Source organism: Sarcophilus harrisii, chromosome 2, assembly GCF_902635505.1.
Source record: "Sarcophilus harrisii chromosome 2, mSarHar1.11, whole genome shotgun sequence".
Classification (NCBI taxonomy): Eukaryota; Metazoa; Chordata; class Mammalia; order Dasyuromorphia; family Dasyuridae; genus Sarcophilus; species Sarcophilus harrisii.
The window spans coordinates 139057736-139084569 of NC_045427.1; the positions used below are offsets into that span (position 1 = coordinate 139057736).

Consider the following 26834-nt stretch of genomic DNA (forward strand, 5'->3'; position numbering starts at 1 on the left):
GTTGCTTCCATTTTCCCTCGTCCTAGGAATAAAGAGACAATGTCAAAACAGTCATTGCCCTCAAGATAGTTACTTTATTTTGGGATAAAATATCCATGTGCTAAGTATAATAAAAGATAATGAGTAAAGGGTGACATGAGCTCTAAGAGTAAAGTTCATAGAGAGAATTCTAAGAATAACCAAAGTGGTATAAAATATGATGAAGATTGACACAGTAGATAAAGCATTAGATTTGAGAGTCAGAAATACCTAAATTTGAATCCTGCCTCAGATATTTATTAGCTAAGTGTCACTAGATGGTTAATTTATTTGTAAAATGGGGATAATAATAAGCATCTCTTCAGCTATCAGATAGGGTTGTTCGGAATACCAAATAAATTCAATATATGTAAACTGCTTTGCAAATTTTAAAGTGAGATAGAAATGCTAGCTATTATATTAAGTTGAAGCTGTTAAAAGAAAAGATGACAATCAAAAGAGAAACAGATCATATAATTTTTATTATTTTTGGGCAAGTTTGGGGAAGATGAAGTCTTAAAATGAAAGAAGCAGTTACAAAAAAAAATCAAAATAAATTTATTTCTAATTAATTTTAAAGTTTTTGTGCAAACAAAATTAATTCATCTAGGATGAAAAGAGATGCAAATTAAAGTTTTACATAAGACATCTCTGATACGGTATTCAAGATACATTATAGAAGATTTATATACTATAAATATACACAAATATGCATGTATACACACACATGACAGCTTAGAGGTTTCTGGAGTAGTATAGGGTGCTAGATTTTGAGTTAGGTAAAAAACTATAATGAACTAAGTTCAAACCTTGTTTCAGACTCACTTTTTTTTTCCTTTTTGATTTGATTTTTCTTGTGCAGCATGATAAATGTAGAAATATGTATAGAAGAATTGTACATGTTTAATACATATTGGTTTATTTGCTATCTAGAGGAGGGGAAAGGGGGAAAACTTTGGAACTCAAGATTTTGCAATGTTGAATTGCAGGTTAAATGTTGAAATGTTGAATGCTGAAAACTATCTTTGCATATATTTTGAAAATAAAAAGCTATTATTTTTAAAGAAGGAAAAAAAAGAAATATGGTTACTACTAAGAAAAATGAAAATCAAAATAACCCTGAGGAACTATCTCATATCTATCAAATTGGCAAAGATGACAAAAATTGAAAATATCCAGTGTAAAAAATTATGAACATGATATAGAAATATATATACAATAACTAAATAATGTAAATGGAAAGAACAAGAAACACAAAACAACACAATAGCTGAGATTTGAAAAGACACACCCTCTGACTCTTTAATAGAAATGGGTATATAATGATGTACAAGGTGTCAGGTTTTTGAATATAATAATTAGTTTTGTGGAATTTTTTTTCATTTCTTTTTCTTTTTAAAAAATCCTTCATTTTAAGTGACAGATCTCTGGGAGAAAGGTGAAGATAAAAGGGGAAAACTAGGCAATTTAAAAATAAGAAAAATACCATTAAAATGTAATTTTTTAAAAAAGAGACCTATTTGTGTTTTAGGAAGGTGGGAAAAAAGTGGACAGATAAGAGAAAGACTGAGAAAAATTTTTGAAAGGGGGGAGATTTCATAGGCAAACTTTGGAAGGAAATGGGAGTATGATTCAAGGTATAAATAGGGGATTAATCTTAATAAGGATAAGAACTACCCTATTCTAGGCTGGAGTAATGGTGGAAGCTAGTAAAATAAAAGAAAAATCTGAGATTTTCAATAGGGAAGGAAAAATGGAACTACTTTAAACTGACAAAGCTTTTTCGAAATACATTAAATGTATAGGGAAAACACAAACTTTTATGTCAACAGAACACTTATTATTTATAAAAGTGTCTTCAAACAGAGGCACCATTAAGTGGAATGGGTAAGTCTTCCATTTAGAGGGGTATATGGTTTATGAAAGCACAAGTAAATTTTGCTCAGAACATAATGTTTTTCTATGGTATCTACTGCCCTAGGGAATTAGCTTTTTTTTTTTAAATTGTCAACTAAAAAAAAAATCTAAATAATGTCAGTATTTCTTTAAATAAGCAATTATTTAAATATAATTGGGGGAAACCCCACAGGAGTGGAGGTCAGGAGACATGGGTGACATTGGGCAAACTTTTATTTTTCTCAACCTTCACTTCTTTATTCATTAAATAAGGAGGTTAGTATAGGAGATTTCTAAAGTCCTTTTTAGCTCTAACTTCCATGAACTAAAGATCAACTAAATCAGTTTTAAGCCTTTTCAAACTACAGAAAAGTATAAATAAGAGTGAACAGTTTCAATACAAAAGCTATAGTATTAAATATTTTTAAAACTTTTGCTTTACCTCTGTTAAATGGATGAAACTTAGGTTGTGTATTTTGAATCATGCAGAAGATCTCTGAAAAAATCCTGACTTTTTGCTTAAACAAATTAATAAGAATAAAACATTTACAAAATGAAAAATAGCTTGCTAAAATTAATTTTTTTTTTTTGCAATCAATTACAAGGTAAGGCATTCTTTTGTTTAAATCCAAATCAAGCAAGCTTTTGTGCTTCTTCTTTCAAATATCCATTGCTGTTACCATAGGAACCTTCTTGCTGACAGTTCTTCCAGCATAGCAACAGGCCAAGCTTAGTTAGGGGTGTGAAAAGGGGAAAGAGTCAAAGGCCAGAATTTGACTCAAGAGAATCAGAATGCCAACCTTTGTCACTCCACAAAGGGTCTGGTAACCATAGAAACTATAGGCTGTACAATACTGAAAAAGGGTTTGAAATATTATCTCTACATCTACAAAATGTGAAATGAAATGTGAAATGTGTTTAAAAATACACAAATGCTAACCAGTTTTCCTGATGATCTAGTTAGGATAAGTCATAATTAATTAAAATTATTTTTAAAAACATCCTTTATTTACATCTTTCAGTGATAAGAAGGATGTGATCCCCAACTTTTTGTTTATGCTTTCATTATATTATTTGTAGTTTGCCTAACAAAAGTGACTTCTGAAACTTCATTTTCTGTCTAGTCAATTAAAAAAAAATTCTTTCCAGTTTATGATAAAATATTCATTTATACTCATTTATAGAAATGTTCAGCTATCAAAAGGTACAAGTTACTGGTAGTTATAACATTTGTTTATGAAAATTAAAAGGAGCTCCTCCTTTAACTGTTTATACAGATTGTAAAGATTCTTCTTTAAGACCTTCCAAAATGCTGATCACATGAGCTACTTCTGAATTATAAATATCTTAGAATATAAAATCCACACAAACTGTTACAAAAGAGGCTTGGAAGATCTATCTAGTTGTAAAAAAAAAAAAGTATTTAAAAAATTAAACCAAAAAATGTGAAAAGTACAAATTATATGTGCAAAGTACTTTGCAAACTTCAAAGTACAATGCAAATGTGAACCATTACTAAGTTAATGAGAATAGTGCCAAGCTAGTTCAGCAAAATAATAATTGCACATATTCATTATTTTTAAAGAAAAAATAAAAAAGAAGCAAATATAGTAATTTGTTACTGTTTTCTTAGCTTAATTATTAGTACGTATATTTGCATATATGTAATTTATTACATATACATATATTTACGATCTAGAGATAAGTGACTCAAATTTCAGTGATTTGATTGGAAATACATTGGTTCACTGGTGTCAGATATAAATGAATTTTTAGTAATGACAATAAAATTTAAAAGTATTTGTAGAAATCATATCCATTTTACAAGTTTTTTAAAGGGCAGTTTTGCTGATATGTAATTTTTCAAGGAAAACAGCTATATATTTAGAACAGTTTTTGCTTAAAAGAAATAAATGTGGTTGATTCTAAGTATTAAAACTTTTCACTTTAGAAATGTCTAAATCCGTAGAGCCACTTTATTCCTGTCTTACAGTATTTAGCAAAATAAATCAATTATTACCCTTAGAAAAATAAAATAATAAAAAAAAATTTGTACCAACATAAGTAGATGTGCATTTCTAGAAATGCAGAAGTACAAAATTATTTTGGATTATCAGTTATTTTAGAATTTTTTTTTTTGTAGATTATTTTGAATCGATTCTTCAATCCCTCTAAGAATTGCTAAAAAATCACAGAATGACAGAATTGGACTATAGAAGCCATCTGGTCTAATTCATGTCTGAACAAGATTTAACTCTACTATAACATATGGGACAAATAGTCATTTAGTCTTTGTTAAAAGTAAAATGGACACTGCTACTTCCTGAGATAGTTCATTTTACTTTTGGATAGCTCTGATAGTGAGAAAATTTTTTCTTATCAAAAGTCTAAATTTACCTTTTTGCAACTTCTTCCCATTGCTATTTGTTCTTTTCAGACCAAATATAATAAATCAAATTCTTACACATGACAATCCTTTAAATATAACTAATATATACCTTCCAACCTCACCCCCTCAATCTTCTCCATGATATACATCAAATTCATTCAACTAATCTTCCTTGGATATAAACTCAAAGCCCTTGACCATTCTGGTTGCCCTCCTCTGTTCTTTAGCTTATCAAATGTCCTCCATCCACTGTGCTCAGAGATGAATACATACTTCAAATATGGTGAGACCAGAACTGATTGCAGTGAACCTATTACCAAATTAATTTTGTACACTAAGTTCTTACTGCAAGCCAAGACTGACTTACTTGATGGCTGCTATACTGCACTATTGATTCATTCATTCAGTTTATAATGAAGTCCTCAGATAACTTTTTAAGATAAAATTGTCCTATCATATATATATATATATATATATATATATATATATATATGTGGAGTTGATTCTTCAAATTTAAGTGCAATATTATTTTTAATGCCAGTAGTATCATATTATTATATCAATACAAGATATAGACTTTCATCAGTGTTCAAAAAATATCTGATCATATATGCCTCCATCATGCAACTGCGTAAGGCAATGAGTAATTCCCTCTATCATGTTCCTCTCAGCTGTGTTTCTCTTCCCTAAACACATTTGGCTTTCTCCACAATTTCTCTCTCCTATGTCAGTCCCTTTTTCCCATTAATGAGTTCCTTCTTGAGTCACCATTCTGGGGATGGACCCATGTTCAGTTCAGCCATGCTTCTGAATGCCTATTGCACTGCTTTGCCTGTAAAGAACTGATATAATGACAAACATCTTTGAAATTTTTTTTTAGTTAAAAAGATATGTAAAGATGAAAGCAAATAAGTAAAATACCAAAGTAACTGTCACTTCCAGACCCTTTTCTAACATTATTTCTTAATATCTTTTTTCTAGGTGCTCTAAATCACTATTGATCAGAGAAATGCAAATTAAGATAACTGAAGTACTACTACATGCCTCTCAGATTAGCTAAAATGACAGGAAAAAATGACTACTGTTGGAGGGGATGTGGGAAAATTAGGACACTAATGCATTGTTGGTAGACTTGTGAACTGATTCGACCATTCTGGAGAACAATTTGGAACCATGCCCAAAGGGCTAACTGTGCATACCCTTTGATCCAGCAGTTTCTATTGGGTTTATATCCCAAATATTTCTATTTATCTAAAAACAACACCCAAATAAAACAGAGGGGCCAAGAATCTCATTTTTTAGATAAATGGAAGTACCTCCAGAAGGGCAGTGCTAGTTTTAGCTTTGGTCACAACTGCTCATTTCAAACAGCTCTCCAACTATTTTCTCAGACCAGAAAGAAACTAGTAGAATTTGGTTAAGGGAGCCCAACTCCAATGCCACCAAAGAAGCATTAGAGTTTACCTCATATCAATGATAATGATGGCATACTATAAAATCTATCAGATTCTTCCCATCTGGGAAAGATTTCAAATATGCGTCCAACAACAAACTCATGTTATTTAAGTACCATCTTAGCTAAATCTAAAGAAGCTCTTCTCCATATTGATTGCAGGGAGATACAACCCTAAAAGATATCCAAGACTAAATTACAGTAAGATTGAAATTTACACCAGTTAAACTGGTATAACAAAATCACACATTCTTGAATTAAATTCTCTCTTAATTTCTCTTTAATTTTTTCCTCTTTTTTCATGCTTTCCCTATCTTTCCTATTCTTTAAAAGTCTGCTTCCCTATTGAGTCAAAGGTTAAACTGCAGTGAAGTAGGAAATATTAGTGGCTGAGTCTCCTTAAGAGGGGGAGGAGAGAAGAAGAGAAAAGTATCCACAACTTCTTCCAAGAGTTGATTCTAGCCTTAGGATTGGATAGAACTGTGAGGGGCTAGGATCATCCCCTAGAGCAGCCCATTATTCCAGTTACTTGATAAAGCAAAGTGATTATAACCATTATCTATTCCCTCCACACACAAAAAAGAGGGAGGGGGAGGAGGAAAATTTAACTCCTTACACCTAAAACTAGTGAAATCTTATGGAAAATGTCTTTAACTCTGATAAGAATCATGAGAAGCAGTATATCCTGTATAGTTCAAGCTTCCAATATACTTTTCACCATCAGTTAAAACATGGCACATATATTTACATTACTAGTTTTGTAATCTAGGTAAGGTCATTTAACCTCAAAGCTTTTTTAGTTTCCTCTATTAACATGGGATTAATAGCAACACACTACTAAGTAGATATATCAAAAGAGCTTAATATATGTAAAGGTTTCAAATGAATATGAAACCTTAAGGAACTATTTAAACATTAGATATTTTTATTATCTCTACTTTCATAATAATTCAATTGAACATTTCTATGAAACAAGGAAAGCAGATACATATATAAATAGGAGAAACTAAGGAACAGAGTATTAAGTGATTCACCCAACGTCACATTACAAGTTAATAGAATAATTAGAATTAGAACATAAATTTTCTGAATCTTGCCCCAGTATTCTTCCATTACACAATATTTCTTTCCCCTTTAACCTTGTAATAAAACAGACAACTTAGGGGGGGAAAGTTTTCATACAATATTGCTGATAACGTGTACCATGTTTTCCTGGATCTGTTTGCTTCACTTTGTACCAGTTCATGTAAATCTTTCCAGATTCTTCCTGAAAGCATCATGATCTTCATTCTTTATCACACAAAGTATCCCATCACAATCATAAATCACAATTATTCAATCGTTACCCAAATGAAGAACATCTCAATTTTCATTTTTTTGCCACCACAGAGCTACTATAAATATGTTTATACATATAAATCTTTTTAAATGTATTTATTTACTCTACATATGTATACCTTTTTCCTTTTTCTTTGATCTCTTTGAGAGAGATTTTGACTTAGCTGGGTCAAAAGGTATGTACCATTTTATAGCACTTTGAGCATAATTCCAAATTGTTCTCCCATAATGGTTAAAATCAAAACTCTGCTATTTAGTGTCTCAATTTTTCCACATCCCCTCCAATATACATTTTCCATTTCTGTCATATTAGACAATCTAATAGGTGTGCTCAGAGTTGTTTTAATTTATATTTCTCTTGTCAATAGCGATTTAGAATATCTTAAAATCATGACTCTAGGTAGTTCTGATTTCTTCTTCTGAAGGCTATCATTTTGACTATTTGTTAATTGGAGGATGACTTGTATTCTTATAAATTTGACTCAGTTCTCTAGATATTTGAGAAATGAGGCCTTTATCAGAGAATTTACAGTAAAAAAAAAAAAAATCCCCTGCTACTTTCTGATTTTTCTTATAATCTTAGCTGTAGTGGTTTTGTTTGTGCAAAGCCTTTTCAATTCAATGTAACCAAAGTTTTCCATTTTACATCCCATCTATTTCTTGTTTAAGCATAAATTTTCCCCTCATCCAGAAGTTTAACAAGTAAAATTTTCCATTCTAATTTGCTTATGATGTCACCCTTTATGTCTAAACTACATACCCATTTTGACCTTATCTTGGTACAAAGTATGAGATGCTAATCTATACTTAGTTTCTGCCAAACTGTTTTCCAGTTTTCCCAGTAATTTTTGTTAAATAGTGAGTTCTTGTCACTAAAACTTGGATTTTGGGGTTTACCAAACACTTGATATGGTCACTTGCTATTGCGAATGTGCTACTAATTATTGTACCTTATAATCTATTGCTCTATTTCTAAGTATTAGTACAAGTTTGTTTTAATGATTACTTTGTAATACAGTTTAAGATCTGATACTTCTAGGCCACCTTCTTTCACATTCATTTTCCCCTGTACCTTGATATTCTTGACATTTTGTTCTTCTAGATCAATTTTGTTATTGGTAATGTATTTTTTTTTTTTTTAGAGAAAACCAATTCAGTGAGACCTAACCTAAATGTACATGTACTTTAATATTCAATAACTTCAGTGCAAAGATAGATATAGAGGACAATGGGAGAAATAAAGAGAAGCCAAAAGGCTTGTAGTAAAATCACACACACAAAAATCACACATCACTAAGAAGAATAAAGAGGCACTGGACAGAGCAAGCACTAAATAACACAACAAAAATAAAATTAATTATATTTTATTATATTTTAATAGTCATGAAATGACTAGTTAGACAAATGGAACTGCTGTTCCAGAATCAAATGTCTCTGTATAGTCAGACCCTTAACTTGTTAGAGCAAAGATATAAGATATAAAGGGTATATAAAGTATATAAAAAGTATATAAAGAGTAAAGATATAAATACCAAACTTGAAAAAAAAAGTGAAAACATGGACTATAATTGAGGCAACCCTAACTTAAATAGAATTCAGATTTATTTCAATTTACTATTAAAACAAAAATGTAAATTATGACCATTTCCTCTGGAAGTTTAGTTGATATAAACCAATTACTGTCATGAGGAAACTAACGAATCATTACGTCTACCTGTGCTCAATAAAGATATGACAGCCAAGGACAATAAAGTCTTACATGTAGTAAGTGCTTAATAAACATTCATTGACATCAGTTTAGAACATGAATTCATTTATAAAATTTTATTAAAAAGAGTGGAAGAAAATTATCACTCATAAGGCTTCAGGAAACTATTGTTACAAAATTAAAGAAAGCTTGGCAAGAAATCAAAATAAGCGAAATTATACTGAATGAATTTAAGTATAAAACCAAAAGATCAAAAAATAGATGGGGGGAAAAAAAAGGAAAAGAAGTTAGAATCTATTACAAAAATAAAAAATTTTCAATGCAAGTCCAACCATAACATTAAGCCCTAAATAATTTCTCTACAGACTGTAATGTACTCTGGACTTCCTCTACCCTGCCTTAGCTCTTTATACTGAAGACTCACTCATACTAAGAATTCATACACTGTAAGTATGAATTCTACCCTTGTAGTCTCTCCCTTTGATTTACTGGTTTCTCCTTAAATTTCCATTTAAGATGAATATTCAGGCCAGCCATATCTTATTCCTTTTTAAGCTATATCGCAAACTTTATCTACCATGTACCTTCTCTCTCAATTCTTTTTCAGCTTCTTTTATGTGTTGAATTCTCCATTAGAATATATGTTTCTTGAGGGAGCTTGATTCTTTCTTTCTACTTGTACTTGTGTTCCCAGAGTTTAGTACAGCTCAATAAATGGTTAATAAAGGCTCGCTGACTGACTAATATTGTAGTTCTAGATGTATTTCTTGAGAATATGGCAGTGAAGAAAAGATGGGAGGATAGTGAAACTGGACCAAAAATACACAGAGATCTATTATGGAAGTGGCAATAAAATGCAAAATTTGTAAGGAGAAGGACTGTCTTACTTTTACATTTGGGCCCCCAGTATCTAATAGAGAGCCTAGAACAGAATAAGCACTTAATAAATGCTTAATGACTGATGATATAATTTTGAGGACATTGAGAAACTGATTCTTAAAATATCAAAGAGGATAGAATAGGAATAAATCTCAAGTTTAATTAGTCCTTTTGCCTTCCTCAATAGTAACCATGACAATTATAGTTACTGATGTAACTATCAAATCATATCTATTTTCCTATCTTCACACAATTTTTATTAGCATACACTCACATTTAGGATATCCTTAATGAAGATGAAATAGCAACAAGCAGGTTTTGAAAATGATGTTCTATAGTTTGTAATGATAATTCTATAGATTGTAAAGGCATTAATGGTTTTATATCACAACTTTCCACTTAATGGTTTCAATATATTGTAATTTTGATATCCTACAAGTCAGCATAAAAAATTAAATGGGAATATTTTGAGAGTTTTGGAGAAGCTACATATGACATATGAAGGTTAATAGAAGACAGAAAATATTTAGAAACTCAGAAATGTACAATATTTATGTATAGCATTGTATAATATAGGCTATGACCAAATACTTTACTCAGTTTTATAATGCACTGTAAACATCTCATAAAAGAAAATAAAACCATAGACTTCTCAGGTACACAAAGTCTCAAAAAATTTTATGCAAATTTTCCAGATCACAGGAGCACCATACCCACAATGTAGAAGGTCTGACTGTATAAATAATAGTAATAATAATGATAGCTAGCGTGTATATAATGCCCATTATGTAGTAGGCACTGTATTAAGTACATTTGATCCTCTCTCAGAGCAATCCTGGGAGGTAGATACTATTATTGTCTCAGTTTTAAAGTTGAGGAAACAGAGGGTAAATGACTTGCCCATGGTACACAGCTACTTAGTATTTCAGGTTGGATTTGAACTTAGAATTTTCTCAGTCCAGACCCAGTGCTCTACCCACTGTGCCACCTCTCTGCAAAAAAAGGTATACAGCTCTCCATATATCTTCACTGTCACAGAAGTCTGTAATGTTCTCTTCTCTAAAATATAATGTTCTCTGGGAGCAGATTTTTGTGGGGCTTCTGGAGGCAACCTTTCTTTCAGTTCAGTGTAATCACCCCAAATGCAGCCAGGAGTTAAAGTCCAAATCCTTTATTGTCTCTTTCCAAGTATTGTCTCCTTCCTTGGGCTTGGTTAGCTTTTCTTAGAGACCTATATCTCTCCTTGGTTCCGAGATCTCTTGTGGCTAGTCCTTTGCCTCTGCCAGCTTCAGCCTCCAGCCAGCACAAAAGTAGAAAATGGAATGAATCTGACTCCACCTCTGAGAGTGAGCTTGTGGGCTTCTGTCTTGTGAATCTCCTGGACTCCATCCTGGTTGAGGCGCCTAGCTTATTTATACATGCTCTCTTAAAGGTGTGAAAGGTGTGAAGTACCATGCTAAATTAGATAATTATTGTCTCTATCAATTCCAGTGACTTAGCACCTTGTAAGAATCCTAACATCTCCCGCTTTCTTTTGATTTAGAACATAGGTGGTCATGACCTCCCTGATTTCTCAAGGAGGTGAGAAGCCACAAAAAGAAGGTGATCATGCCTTCCCTGACTGCTCAAAAAAGGAGTAAAAACACCATAAAAAGGAGGTGGTCACATGCACCCTGACATCTCAGAGAATTCAGAATTATACTTAACTCTATTCTTATTTGATTCTTCATCTTTTTCACCTAGTTTAGTTAGCTCCTCCCCCTCCTGCTCTTTCATCTTTTTCCTTATTCTATAACTTATATAATTTCCTAAAGCCAGTTTTATTAAATTACATGTATTAAGTGTATCTTTGGAAATAGAGTTTGGATTGGAATTGTAGTATTCACCTAGTTGCTCTCCTACTAATTTCCACTCATCTGGATTCAATTCTTTTTCCTTAGAGTACCAAGGTGATGTGTACTGTACAGTTTCTAAAAGTTCAGTGGTCTGCTCCCAAATTATAATCAAACCTTGACTTTTCATAACTGACAATGCTCTCTACACATTTTCCTTGAAGAGAAACAGAAGGTTGTTTTCTAAAGATCTGTCCCATTTTAGCTGAAATACTATTTTAGCCCTTTAACAAAGTTTCCTTGCCTATTTTTGTACTCACCCTAATTTCTGGATCGAGGAGACTTTTCTACTGAAATCAGGATCATGTCTGTCCCACGTTTGGGTGCCAAAATGTAATATTCTTCTCTAAAATATAATATTCTCTGGGAGCAGATTTTTTGGGAGCTTCTGGACATAGCCTTCCTTTCAGTTCAGCGTAATCACCCCAGATGCAGTCAGGAGTTAAAAGTCCAAATCCTTTATTGTCTCTTTCCAAGTATTGTCTCCTTCCTTGGGCCTGGTTAGCTTTCTTAGAGGCCTATCTCTCTCCTTGGTTCTGAGAGCTCTTGTGGCTAGTCCTTTGCCTCTGCCAGCTTCAGCCTCTTGTCCTCCCAATGTCTCCAGCCAGCACAAAGGTGGAAGTTGGAATGAATTTGACTCTATCTCCGAGAGTGGGCTTGTGGGCTTCTGACTTGTGAATCTCCTGGACTCCATCCTGGTTGAGGCTCCTAGCTTATATATGCTCTCTTAAAGGTGTGGATCTTAAAGGTGTGAAAGGTGAACTCTATTAAGTCCTAAGTTCATTAGTGAACTAGAGAACTGTTAAGTACCATGCTAAATTAGATAATTATTGTCTCTATTAATTCCAGCGACCTAGCACCTTGTAAGAATTCTAACAGAAGTCCATCAAAAAGAATTGATTAAATATCTACTATTTTCCAGGAGCTATAATAGCACTGGAGATACTAAGACAAAAAAGAAACAGTAGCTGCCCTCAAGAATCTTACCATCATTGGGAGAGATATTTAGCTACATAGATGCATATATAAATATATATAGAATATATATATATATATATATATATATATATATATATATATATATATATATATATAAAATCAATGCAACTTTGCTTAGGGATCGATGAACCAGAGGATCAGAAAAGGCTTCATGTAAAAGATAGTGCTTAAACTGAATCCTGAAGGAAACAAAGATTTCTAAGAAGTAGAGGTACTAAAAACCATTACATTGAATTCCCAATCCCTATATTTATGCACACCTGCATCTTTGATTTCCTTCACAAGCTAATTGTACAATAATTCAGAGTCTGATTCTTTTTGTACAGCAAAATAATGTTTTGGTCATGTATACTTTTGTGTATCTAAGTTATATTTTAATATATTTAACATCTACTGTCATCCTGCCATTTAGGGAGTTGGGGGTAAGAGGTGAAAAATTGGAACAAGAGGTTTGGCAATTGTTAATGCTGTAAAGTTACCCATGTATATATCCTGTAAATAAAAGGCTATTAAATAAAAAAAATAAAAATAAAAAAAATAAAATAAAAAAAAAAAAGAAGTAGAGGTAAAGGAGGAGGGAGAGCATTGCAGCAAATGGGATGGCTGGTACAAAGACATAGAAATAGGATATGGAGTGTCATATGTGAAGAATAGCAAAGAGGTTTGTTTAACTGGCTTGTAGCATAAAGGAAGGGAAATAATGTATAACATGGCTAGAAAAGTAGATTGAGGCTAGACTGTTTAAAAGCTAAACAGAGGAATTTCATTTTAACAGACATTTTATTTTTTTTTTATTTTTTATTTTATTTTTTTTTTTATTTAATAGCCTTTAATTTACAGGATATAGACATGGGTAACTTTACAGCATTAACAATTGCCAAACCTCTTGTTCCAATTTTTCACCTCTTACCCCCCCCACCCCCTCCCCTAAATGGCAGGATGACCAGTAGATGTTAAATATATTAAAATATAACTTAGATACACAATAAGTATACATGACCAAAACATTATTTTGCTGTACAAAAAGAATCAGACTCTGAATTATTGTACAATTAGCTTGTGAAGGAAATCAAAGATGCAGGTGTGCATAAATATAGGGACTGGGAATTCAATGTAATGGTTTTTAGTCATCTCCCAGAGTTCTTTTTCTGGGCATAGCTAGTTCAGTTCATTACTGCTCCATTAGAAATGATTTGGTTGATCTTGTTGCTGAGGATGGCCTGATCCATCAGGACTAGTCATCATCTAGTATTGTTGTTGAAGTATATAATGATCTCCTGGTCCTGCTCATTTCACTCAGCATCAGTTCGTGTAAGTCTCTCCAGGCCTTTCTGAAATCATCCTGTTGGTCATTTCTTACAGAACAGTAATATTCCATAATTTTCATATACCACAATTTATTCAGGCCATTCTCCAACTGATGGACATCCATTCAGTTTCCAGTTTCTAGCCACTACAAAAAGGGCTGCCACAAACATTCGTGCACATACAGGTCCCTTTCCCTTCTTTATAATCTCTTTGGGAACAGACATTTTATTATGTAGGGGAGTAACATAGCCAAGTTTGCTCTGAGTAAAATCATTCTGTCAGCCATGCAGTAAACAGACTGCAGTAAGGAGAGCCTTGAGGAAAAGGGCAATGATGGTGGCTTTGTGAGCAGTGAAAAGGGGAAGGATGGGAGCAAGATTGTGAGTGTAGCCGTAGCATGATTTAGCAAATGATTCAAAGGGCTAAAGAAAACAAAATTCTACTGTGTTTGTTTGCTGACTAAAAAAAGTATTTTTCTTGATAGGTCAAAAGGCATTCTTAAAGGCTGAGTAAACACTTTTTAAGTGTTTTCTTCCATACATAAATCACAATAATACAATATTCACAGAAGCAGTATGGCTTCTTAGACCATGAATCAAGTTACCTTAAAAAATCTGGAAAACTAGAAAGTATTCTTTGAGAGAAGTTAGATTAGATCAACACCTCACACCATATACCAAGAAAAGTTCAAATGCATACATGATTTGGATAAAGTTATATTATAAACAAATTAGAGGAACATAAAAGAAATTACCTTTCAGATCTATAGAGAGAATAAGAGTTCATGATGAAACAAAGAGTAGAGAGAACAGGAGATTTTTAAAAGACAATGTTTATTACAGAAAATTAAATAGTTTTTTGTAAACTAGTTAATTACATTAATTAGTATATATTATTAATGTATATTATTAAATATATAATTAATATTACTTATATTAATATTCTTTAACTATATTTGTAAATGATTGCAGTTAAAATTAGAAGGGAAACAACTGGGTTAAAAAAATCTTTACAACAAACTTATCTGACAAAGAACTTATTTCTAAGACAAATATATATATGAAACTGATTCATATTTGTAAGAAATATAAGCCATTCTTATATTAGTAAATGACAAAAGAACATAATTAGGTGTTTTTCTTAAAGGAGAAACAAAAGCAATCAGTGGCCACATGACAAAATGTTTCAAATCATTAATAATTAAAGAAATGAAAATTAAACCACTCTCAGGTTCTAGCTGATACTTATCAGATTGACAAAATTGACCCCAAAAAGGATAGGGATAAATAATGGTAAGGTAAATTAATGCACTGTTAGGGGAGCTGTGGACTGCTCAAGCTACTCTGGAAAGCAATTTGGAATTCTGATACAAAAGTTACTACATTGTGCAGTTTCAATTACCTAATGTTACAGCAGATAGTTCCAGAAAAAGCTGGGAGAATTTGTATAAACTAATACAGAGTGAAATAAACAGAACTAGGACACTAATTTAAATAACAACATTGTAAAAATAAACAATTCTGAAAAACTGAAGAACTCTGATTATGATTCTAGAGGAGTAATGATGAAGAATGCTACTTATATCCTAAGAGAGGATTTAATATGCTAATGAGACATAATATTTTTGGACATGACTAATGTATGAATTTGTTATGCTCGACTATGTATATTTGGGTTTTCTTCTCATTAAGGAGAAAAGTAAAATGAGAAAGAGAAAAAAATGCTTGTCAATTTTTTAAAAATAAGATTTAATTTGAAAAAAAGAGAAAAGATACTTAATGTCTTTGCATGGTCTTCTGGACCCAGTAAATCAATTATTTGTAAAAATCAATAATTACTTTCATTTCCAAACTGAGAGGCTACAAGAGGCTATGTTCAACCCCAAACAAGAACTTCAGGAAACATGTCACTTAGTCAAGATGAGGTAGAAGAAAAGCAAAAAATCACTTTCAACACATGGAATATATACTTCAAACATTTGATAATAAAACTGCCTCCATTACATTCCGATACTTTGTAAATGAAATCCTTTAAAACTTCCTGAACAGATTTGTGATAACCTAGAGTGACATTCTGATTTTTACTTTAAATCTAATATAGTTTACTTACCATATTTGTGCTGTACCTCTGGGAGTACCCCATCTATGCCATAAAAGAAAATGCATGCCCTATCAAAAGTAGATTGAGTTTCTTGGCTACATTATTTTCCTTAATAGATTATAAAAGACTGTCACATAAAATAGCCATTATCAAAGATTTCCTCCAAAAATCTTGGGATTCTTAGTATTTTAGAGCTCTAGAAATTTTATTTTGGCACTTTACCACTTTGTTGTCAAGGGTGGAAAAACTATCACAGAAGTTCAAATGACACTTAGTGGACTATTAGACGATCACCTTAATTGCCTTTACTTTCTTCTTACTCTAGTAGTCTCCTTTAATGTAAACAGGATACTACATTTCAAGACAGAGATGATATGTTATCAGTATGTCAATAACTTTGAATGTAAATAGCAATCATTTCTGCTTTGACCCGAAACCCAAGATTTATTTATTTGGATTTGGAGGGGGGAGAGGGGGAAGAGGAGCGACCAGGTGAAAGAGGATATTCTTTGCCACAATTCCTGAATGGATGCAGCCTCAGTCAAATTGAGATCTGTTGAAAACCTTAGCTTAGAAAGGCCAAGATCTCCCACTTCATCCAGGGCCATTTCCAGTCATCTTGATCTACATCTGGCCACTGGACCCAGAAGGCTCTGGAGGGGAAAGTGAGGCAGGTGACCTTGCATAGCCTTCCCTCACTTAAATCCAATTCACTTGAAAGTCATGGCATTGCCTCTCTGATGTCAAGGTCCTCTTGACAAACAAAACCAACTATGCCTTCCATTTCTGTCAGTTAAATTCCACAAAAAATATAGTTATGATATATGAGACACAGAATAGACAATTATTAAAGTGACATGGAAATTATAGTATTTTCTATAGGGCGGTGCACAATGTTTTCATGGGTAAATCAGTCATTAAAATGTAGAGCAGTTCAAAGCCATGAAATGACAAGACACTTAGAACTGACTCTATTCATTTCCCAATTTTAGTTCCTGAAAACCATGCTGCACATTTTAAACCCCTCAAAACAAAGTAATTGGCAAAGTTAGTATGGCACTAATATAATTAAATCTACATGATATCTGGTCTGACTGTTTATTGCACATTAAGAAAAATATGAGAAATCTTGGTTCTTTTGTTAATTTACCATTCCTCTTAGATTTCTTTCTTTCACTCACATCTTCCACTCACAGAAATTTTGCTCTCTCAAGACATTGCATCTACATTCTACAGTAGTGAATGCACCTTAATTCAGGTCAAATCCTTCTAAGTACTGATGCACCTTCACTCAGGTCTATTTACATATTGGATCATGATGAGTAAGTATAACTTTTGCTTATCATTGTCACTTCCAGACCCTCCCTCTGCTACTAATACTAAGAAAACCCTCCTTTAAGGTTCACTCCATTTATCTCTATCACCCCATTCAGATCTTACTTATTCTCTCCTGATTCCTTCCTCTTAATTATCTGCCTGCTTCTTCTCTGTCTTATTTTCCAAGACTCTATCCTAGTTCTTCTACTTCTGTCTCTAAACTCTCTTTTTTAGTAACCTTATCTATGAAGATTAACTCACATACCCATATATCCAGCTCCATTTTCTCTCCATAACTTTTGTCTTACTGTATCACCAATGTGTTAATTACTTAAAAATGGATTTCTCTGAGACATCTCAAATTCAACATGGTCAAAAATGAACTCATACTTTTCTTAAAATCTCTCTCCTCTTTCAAACTTCACTATTTCTGTTGAAAGCATCATCATTCTTTTCAATCTCCAGGTTTGTCACCATAGCATTATTCTCAATTTTTTACCTCTTTACCCCTAAATAATCAAATGCCAAATATTATCATTTCTACCTCCACACATCTTATATGACCTCTCCTCTCTATCCACACAGTCATTATCTCCTGCCTAGATTATTCTAATAACCTCTTATTCTCTCAATCTCAAATCTCTCCCAACTTCAGTCTGTTACTAACATTATTTTTCTGCCATGATATGATAGGTTAAAGATCCTTTATGCAATTATCTGCTGTGTTTCCCTATTGCTTCTAGGATCAAATATAACCTCTTGTTTAACTTTTAAAGCCCTTAACAATATTGCCTTACCTATCTCTTTAAATTTTCATCTTGTTTTAAAAAAAAGAATAAGACTCTTCTCCCTCTGTCCTTCTATTTTAAGTGTTTCTTATATAAGATAACATTATTGGTAAAGTTCAGTGGCCAGACTAAAGTCAAGATGACTGTCGATAATGACCCAAGATTCAATAGATGGCCTTGGAACCTCTGATGTCTGACCAAACTAAGAATTTCAAAGTGACTACTTCAGTTACCTTCATGGCCACTGGAACAAACTGTTCTTATTTGCCCATTCCACCACGGAAAATCTTTCACGTTTGGGGTAGACATAATTCTAACCCACAGACAGCTTTTAAGGCATTACCCTTAATCTGATTTAACTCACTGAGATAGTTTCTCAGTGATTATTGTGCATGCAAGAAATTTCCCCTCACTGGCGGTCTTCAAGCAAAGATGGTCTAGGTATGGTGTAGAAGAATCTATTATAGGTATTGTTCAGACTGGATGGCTTCTAAGATAATAGACTCAAAGATTTAGCATAGGAAGGAAATATATTAAGATTTTATTTATCCAACTCCCTCATTTTACAGATGTACAAACTGAAAACCATAAAGGTTAAATGACTTGCTGAAGGTCAATTATAAATAGGCTTGCCCAGGATTTGACCAGGTGCTTTAGTCCCAAATCCAGTTCCTTTCCTACTACTTCCTTGCAACCATATGATTCTATATTAAGATTTACAAAGTGCTTTCCTCATAATTGTGTAAAGTAGGTTGTTAATGCAGGTTATGGGAATTAAAATTAGTTATGTATTTGCCTTTATCCACTGGAGAAGGAAAAGGCCAATCTATGACTTTTCTTATATATCTATGTCAAGAAAGTCCCATGGACAGTATGATCCACATGGTCATGAAGAGTTGGGCATGACTGAAAAATAACATGAAATTATTCATTTTCATTAGCCAATTTTCAAGGGATGATTTTCTTTTGGTAAGAGTTTGTATTTTTTTCCCCGAGCAGTTAATTCTGTTTTCATGTCTCTACCCCTTAACTCTTGTTTTTCCTATTTAAAAAAAACTCTTATCAATCCCTTTTGGTTTTAAAAATCACTTTTTAATTCCATTTTTTAAAAAACTCTTGCTTTAACTCTTCTTGGAATTTTTGGTGGATATATGTCTACATTACATTTTTCTTTGAAGATCTGCTAGTATCATTCTCTTCTGGGTTATTTTTTGTTTGTTTGCGCATTCTTCCAGTAATTTCTTGACACTGGACTTTATATTAACACTGGGCTCTGTGCACTTTTTGGCAGGGAAGATTGGCCTTTCTTCCAGTGTTTTTCAACTGCTTTCACAGTTCTGGATAGAGGCCTTTTCAGTTTTCAGTGCTCTCATAGAAGTATGATATGAGATGAAGTCTGTTCTCTGCTTTCCTAGACTGGAATTTCCTGACCCAGGTCTGAGTCTATTGGTTTTTCCTTGTTTAAGAGTTTAGTAAACTACTGCTTGACTCAGTCACTATTAGTTTTCTGATAGGCTTTCTAAGTTCAGAGCAACTGAAATGCTGACTGGTCTGGGATTCTTGCCCTAGTTTTTCCACTACAGGTTTACAAGTTGTACTAAAAAATAGAAGTCAATCACTCATTCCTCTGCTCCTGGGAATAGAAGCACACAACTATAATTTGCTCCCAGAACTTGTTCCTTGCTCAATATAAACCTTTAAAGAACAATTTATTTCAATATTATAAAAACTGTTTGAAAAATAGGTAAACGAATCCTACCCAAAGACCTTCTATGACATAAATGTGGTCTTGATAACTAAACCAAGCTGAGTCAAGAAAGAAAGAAAGAAAACAATAGATCACTTTCCCTAATGAATATTAAAGCAAAAAATTTAAATACTAGCAAAAAATAAGATTACAACAATATATCATAAATATCAGAATATAACCAGGCTGAATTTATACCAAGAATACAAGGCTGGTTTCAATATTAAGAAATCCATAAACACAATTGATTATATTAGTGACAAACCCAACAAAAATTATATGATTATTTCAATAGATGCAGTAAAAGTTTTTGAAAAGACATTATATACATATTCCTGTTAAAAGTCCTATAAAGCACAGGAATACAGAGTTTTCCTTTAACTTTTAAGTAGTTTCTACCTAAAACAAAGAACCACAAGAACAAACTAAATGCTTTCCTAATAAGACCCAAAGTAAAGCAAACATATTTATCACCATTACTATTCAATCCCTCATTGCATCCAGGGCCATCTCCAGTCATCCTGATCTGTATCTTGCCACTGGACCTAGATGGCTCTGGAGAAGAAAGTGAAGCAGGTGATCTTGCACAGCCCTCCCTCACTTAAATCCAATTCACTTGTATGTCATGGGATCACCTCCTTGATGTCATAGGCTTCTTGGAGAATGAAGGACAAACAATAAGAAGAAAAAGAAATTTTAGCTCTAGCAATGAGACAAGAAAAAGAAAATGAAGCATCATCAGCAAAAAGGAAACAAAATGATCACTTGTGAAGATATGATGGTTTATTTAGAGAATCCTGCAGTCAACTAAAAATGGAAACAATGCTGTCAGAAAACTTGCAAGCATAAAAAACCCTACATAAATCAACATTTCTGTATGTTATCTACAAAATCCAGCAAAAAGAGATATAGAAATTCGATTTAAAATAACTATAGACAACATAAAACACTTGCGAGTGTACCTGCCAAGACAAACATAGAAACAACATGAACAAAATTACAAAACACTCTTTATACATATAAAGGGAAAATCTAAGTAATTGGAGAATTTATTCTTCAGGGGTAGGTTGAGTCAATATAATGAAAATTACTGTATTCCTGGGTTAATTTACTTATTTTATGCCATCCCTATCAAATTACCAATTCCATATAGAATCAGGAAAAAATGCATATTATTGGAAAAACAAAAGATCAAGCATATTCAAGGAATTAATTTAAAAACAACCCCAAAACAAGAGTTAGAAGCATCAGATCACAAAATTATACCAAAAAACTGTAATCATCAAAATAATTTGATATGGGGTAAGAAATAGAATGATTGATCAGCAGAACAGATTAAGTACACTACATACAGAAGCAAATGAGCATGATAAGCTAGTTTTTGATAAAACTCCAATATACCAGCTATTAGGAAAAGAACTTACTAGTGAACAAAAATTTTTAGGAAAACTGTAAAGTTGTTTGGCCAATAACTCTCACATATATTAAAACAAGCTCAGAAAAGATTTATATTTTAGACATAAAGAGTGATCTCATAAGAAAAGTAGTAGTTGATGGAAGAAATTAACTGTCAAATCTATGCATGGGAAAAGACCACGACCAAATAAGAGACAGAGAGGTTCAAAGGGAGTAAAACAAACACTTCATAAACAAAACCAGTACAGCTAAACTTAGAGAAGAAGCTGGAAAATTGGAGGGAGGAGGGGAGGTTTGCAATAAGTTCCTCTGATAAAGAACTCATTTCTAAAACACAGAAGTAAAATTTATAACAACAAAAGCCATTCCCTGAATGATTATCAAAGTTTAGGAATAGAAAATCAAAGAAATGAAAACTTTCATTAGTCATCTGAAAAATGCTCTAAACCAGTAGTAATTAAAACAACTCCTTAAATTACCACTTCATATCCATTAGATTGGGTAAACTGGCAAAAAAGGAAAAGAGAAATGTTAGGAACATTATGCAAAAACAAGTATTTTAATGCTCTTTTGCTATAGGTGTGAATTGTTCCAATCATTCTATTAAACTGTTAAACTTGAATACTTTTTGACTCAGTGGTGTTACTACTACATCTATACTTCAAAGAGACAAAAGAGGACCTACATGCATAAAAATATGTATAGCAGCTCTTTTTTATGGTGGTGAAGAACTGGAAACTGAAAGTATGCTCATAAATAGAGAAATGGCTAAACAAGTTATATGAACATTATGGCACATATACATATATAATATGCAATATATATGGCATATACAACATACATACATATATATACATATATATATATACACACACACACACAAATATGAATGTATACAAAATATGTGAATAGGGTGAGGTACCTTTATGCTATAAGAAATGACGAAAAACCTGGAAAGATTTGTATGAAGTTAAACAAAGTGAAGTTAGCAGAACCAGGAGAGCAATTTATTTATACAATAAAAGCAATATTATGAAGATAAATTTGAAAGACCTAGTAATTCTGATCAACACAATGACTAACAACAATTTCAAAGGGATTCAATGATGAAATATGTTTTTCACCTTCTGAAATGAAAGCATATTTTCTTTTTCTTTCTCTCCTTCTTTCCTTCCTTCCTCTCACCTCAATTAATGCCAGAATTTATTTTGTGTGACTTTACACAATTATATTAGCTTTTATTTTTCTTGCCTTTTCAGTGAGTGGAGGGGCAGAGAGAGGGAGAAAATTCAGATCTGAAAATAACAAAAATTAAAAAAACAAAAAAACAAAAAACCAAAACCTATACCAAGATAAAAAATAAGGGACTGCTAGGGAACTTAGAAAAAAAAAAAAAAAAAAAACAGCAATGGAAGGTCAGTCTACAAAATTAAGGTAGCATTTAAAGTCCTGTTTGAGAATCACTGACAAAGAACACAAACAAAAACATAGTAGAAGTTATATATACACACCCACCATCACCTGGCACAAATCATCATATATTTTAGTCACTATAATGTCAATGTTTCTTGTCAAAATCAAAATTCCACAAAAGCACACAGAAATACACCATATCCAGAGATTCACAAGGCATAAACACACATATACACAAATATTCCTAGTTTCATACATGGTGTACACACAAATTTGAATACATCAAAATAAAAAACACATCATAATTTGTGCATTTCTCAGCAGACAACTAAATTTTTCATTACTTTTTCCTTCTCTATAATAAAAGGCCAGGAACTAGAAATCCAAGTTTCTAGCCAACATCATTTAGGCAGATTCCAATTCCCATGAAATCCTTGGGTTATATGATTCTATGAAAATATAGGGCCACAAAAGGAATTTTGAGAAAATCTACAGTTATCAAGAACATTTTATTTATTGGACCAGACCTGAAAAATCCGAGATAGTGCTCTCTTCAGCCAGGCTGCACTAAGTACCATTCATACCACTCTGCCTTTTTAAGTCAGCCATATAATCTTTGATCCGTATATTAAAATACCATAATATACAAAAATCTGTATAAAACTAACAGAAGACAGGAATAAGGATATAGACCTAGTCATACATGCAACTGTTTTGTAGCTAACTGTTTATATGCTGTTGGAAAATAACCACTAATTGAATCTTCCAACAAAACATGCTATGACTCAGGAAAATATGTCAATAAGTGAGCATTATAAAAGTACTACAATGTACCAGGCACTATATACTAAGATATAGGGACACAAGGTGACTCTTCAGCAAGGAAAATGAAGGCATGATTCCATTATGAAGAGTTTGCTAATCCAGGGAATACTTAGGTATGCTGCTTTGATGAAACAATACCTCTGTTGAATTTACCTTTGTAATTACAATTCAAATTGCAAACTCCAAGGGATCATCAATCTCTACTCAAATGCTAGCATTTAAAGTAGATCACAGAAATATTAAACACTGCTCATAGAACAAAAATAAAAGTTGCAGTAATGTAAGGACCTAAAATCACCTCAATGAAAATTTCTCAATGAGACAGTGTAGCTCTCACATCAAATTAGTTATACTTATTGTCTGTATCCTCAGACTTTAGAATTTTTCTCCAGGGTAGCACTTAGTAAATTATGTTGATTCTTTCCATGTACCTTTAGAGCTTCTGCCAACCAAAATCATGGATCTTATCTTACTAGGTAGGCAGAAGAGCAAAAAGAGTTTCAACAATGAACAACTTCTTTTCATCAGGAAAATACAATAATCAAATTGAAAATTATCAATTAGTGCTTTAGTCAGTCCTAACTATATTCTATTGTTTTTTAAACAATATGGTTGTAAGTCTAACTGTTGAGGTTAGGAACCGAACGTTGAGGGGTAGACCACATGTTGAGGTCTACATTTGGGGTACCTAAATGAAATTAGGGTTTAGTTAAGGTCTAGTGGCAGGTTTGGGGTACAGGGAGTCAAACAGAGTTCCCCTGCAACCCTCTTAGATTCGGCGCAAGGATACGGCGGTATATGAGGTCTAGCGGTATATGAGGTCTAGAAGCGGCGCGGATTCCCAATAAAAGCATTTATTGGCCCAGAGAGCTAGATTAATAAAAGAGGTTTATTATTGAGTTTAGAAGTAGGAGATAGGTGAAGGTGGAGATAAGGAGGGCACTGGACAGAGGGTCCAGTGGACAGAGGGTCCTCACATGGCGACCATGTTTGGAATCTCTGCAAAGAGGGGTTCCTAGTGTGGTCCTTTTAAGTCGGAGACTTAGCTCGAGGGGCTTTGGGATGTAGCCCCAAAGTTGGCTCAGATCTGGGTGGGGCTGGGATAGGTCCGGACCTTCTATTGGAATTCAAAGGGACCAGGATTTGTGAGTCAAAGGGCAATTTACATTAGCTAGGGGGGTTGGGAATCAAAGATTGGAATCTTTCCCCGCATCATTACCACTTTAAAAGATTCCCTCCAGGTTGAAGTACAATATTTCACTGAGTTAGAAGTTGCTTCTACATTTTGAGGGACAGAGGAAGAAGAGAGGATATTAGGGAAGAGAAAATGAGTAGTTCTCACAACAATCAATAGGATGCCAACTAATCTGTTTTAAAATGACTGCCAATAATTCTCATTTCTTTTTGTCAAACCCAATTCTCATGCACAACTTTTACTTAATATAGTAATGTGCTCTTAAGCTTCTAAGAAAATACTGACTTTCCGAAGTACATAAAAGTTAAAACAGTATGATTTAAAACTTCTAAAATCATTAGCAAAGTGAATAAAAGCCAGAGTACAAAACATATCCTGATAGTAAACAGATTTTTTTTTTTTTTTTTGGCTGGGGCAATTGGAGTTAAGTGACTTGCCCAGGGTTATATAGCTAGGAAGTGTGATGTGTTAAGTTATATGAAGCCAGATTTGAACTCGGGTCCTCTTGACTTCAGGGCTAGTACTCTATCCACTATGCCACCCAGATGCTCCTAAATAAACAGATTTTCACCAATGTGTTTACTTCCATATCAAAATTTTTAAAAGTCTTTTATATTGCAAGTAAAAAAGAAAATGTATCTTTGTCTGTAATATAAAATACATACAAAACATTTATATTTCAAAGATGTTAAATGATGTCTTGCTAGTTACTCAAACGTTACTGAAAATAACAAATACTTACTTAGTTTCCTCAGGTGAAACATATAAATAGACAAAAACCACCATGGGAAGTTATCTAAAGAATTATTTACAATTCAATAAGAATCTTAATAAAGTATTTAAAATAAAGACATTAGTTTTAATTCAATTCACAACTCCAATAGCATCAACTATTTCAGATGTTTAGAATTAGACTTTCTTGGGTTTCTGTCAAAATAGTTATGAACTAGAAATTAATGAATTTTTAAAAATTCAAATCTGAAAAAAAAATTCAAATCTGTTAAACCCACTTGATAACTAAACTACTTGATAACTAAAACAAGATAATTCTTTTATAAGAATCAATAAACTTACTGTAAATCCATATCATGAATGACAGAAGCTTTTTCCATCTCCACTTACCTGAACAGCTTTTCTAACAAAACATACAACTTTAAAGACAAAAATAATATAATTTAACATGAAGTGATAGTAGTATTTTTATAATACATTCAAACTTCTAAATGGTTAGAGAATGTCTGCTCTACACAAGGAATTTAAACCATTTAAAAGTACAACATAAGAAATCAACAAATATTTCCCTTGTATATTCTCCAGTCTATTATGTATTTAAGTCAAATATGAATTTTAAAAAATAATGAAACAATCATGCAGAATATTCAATGTCAAAAGTGATATGTTTTTCTTATTAAGATATTTATATGCATATATACAATGTATTTTATATGTATTATGTGTTAAAAGTTATTAATGTATAAATATGACTATATATAAATAACAGCAATATAATTCTTACCTCCATTGCTAAAGCTGCTGTCTGTTGATCATAATGATTCAGAAGATTAGGCATGAAGGTAGTATTATAAGGCAGGTCTTGGCACATCCTCAAGGTGATAGGCTCACAAGAAAATAAACTGTGCCCACTTATATACCCCACAAACATAGTCATGGACCAAAGATAGGATAATATCCAACTTATAGCCATTCTTCTTGGAACTGAATAATATTCAGATAAATAGGCCTATTAAAATATAATTTTAGATATCATGCACCTGTAGGTCTCTTGAAAAAAACTTCCTTATTTCTTGCTGCTAAGCTTTGCAAACAGTTAAATATTCTTTGCATTGACAGAGCTTTGTTAACCTCATCTGACAAAAGGCATTTGTTTTTGGTTTCACAATACAGGTAAATGACATCATCTTGTCTTTTCTTTTCATTTTATTATATGGATTGCATTTGACTAACATGTCAAGTTGATTAACCACATTCCCAAACAATAGATCCCATCTTGATAGATCAGCTATTTCTTCCTCTAATTGACAGATCTGAAAAACATAAAAGAGGAGAAAAAAATCAGGTATTTCCTCTAAGAATACTGTGTAGTCATATATTTAAATTCTTTGGTGAGAGACAGTAATTATATATACTATAAA

At 32.6% G+C, this 26834-nt stretch overlaps 1 protein-coding gene across 2 annotated transcripts in view; it reads right to left on the minus strand.

Annotated features, from left to right (window-relative positions):
- FZD3 (frizzled class receptor 3) overlaps positions 1-26834 on the minus strand; it is a 74238-nt gene that overhangs the window by 31965 nt on the left and 15439 nt on the right. Inside the window, exon 2 of one of the 2 annotated variants that reach the window (XM_031950929.1) lies at positions 26198-26726. In XM_031950929.1, coding sequence (XP_031806789.1) covers positions 26198-26386 — 189 coding nt within the window. In that variant the 5' untranslated portion in view covers positions 26387-26726. Of the gene's footprint in view, positions 1-2356; positions 3083-26197; positions 26727-26834 lie in introns of those variants that run through there. The other variant, XM_031950930.1, reaches the window with a different exon arrangement.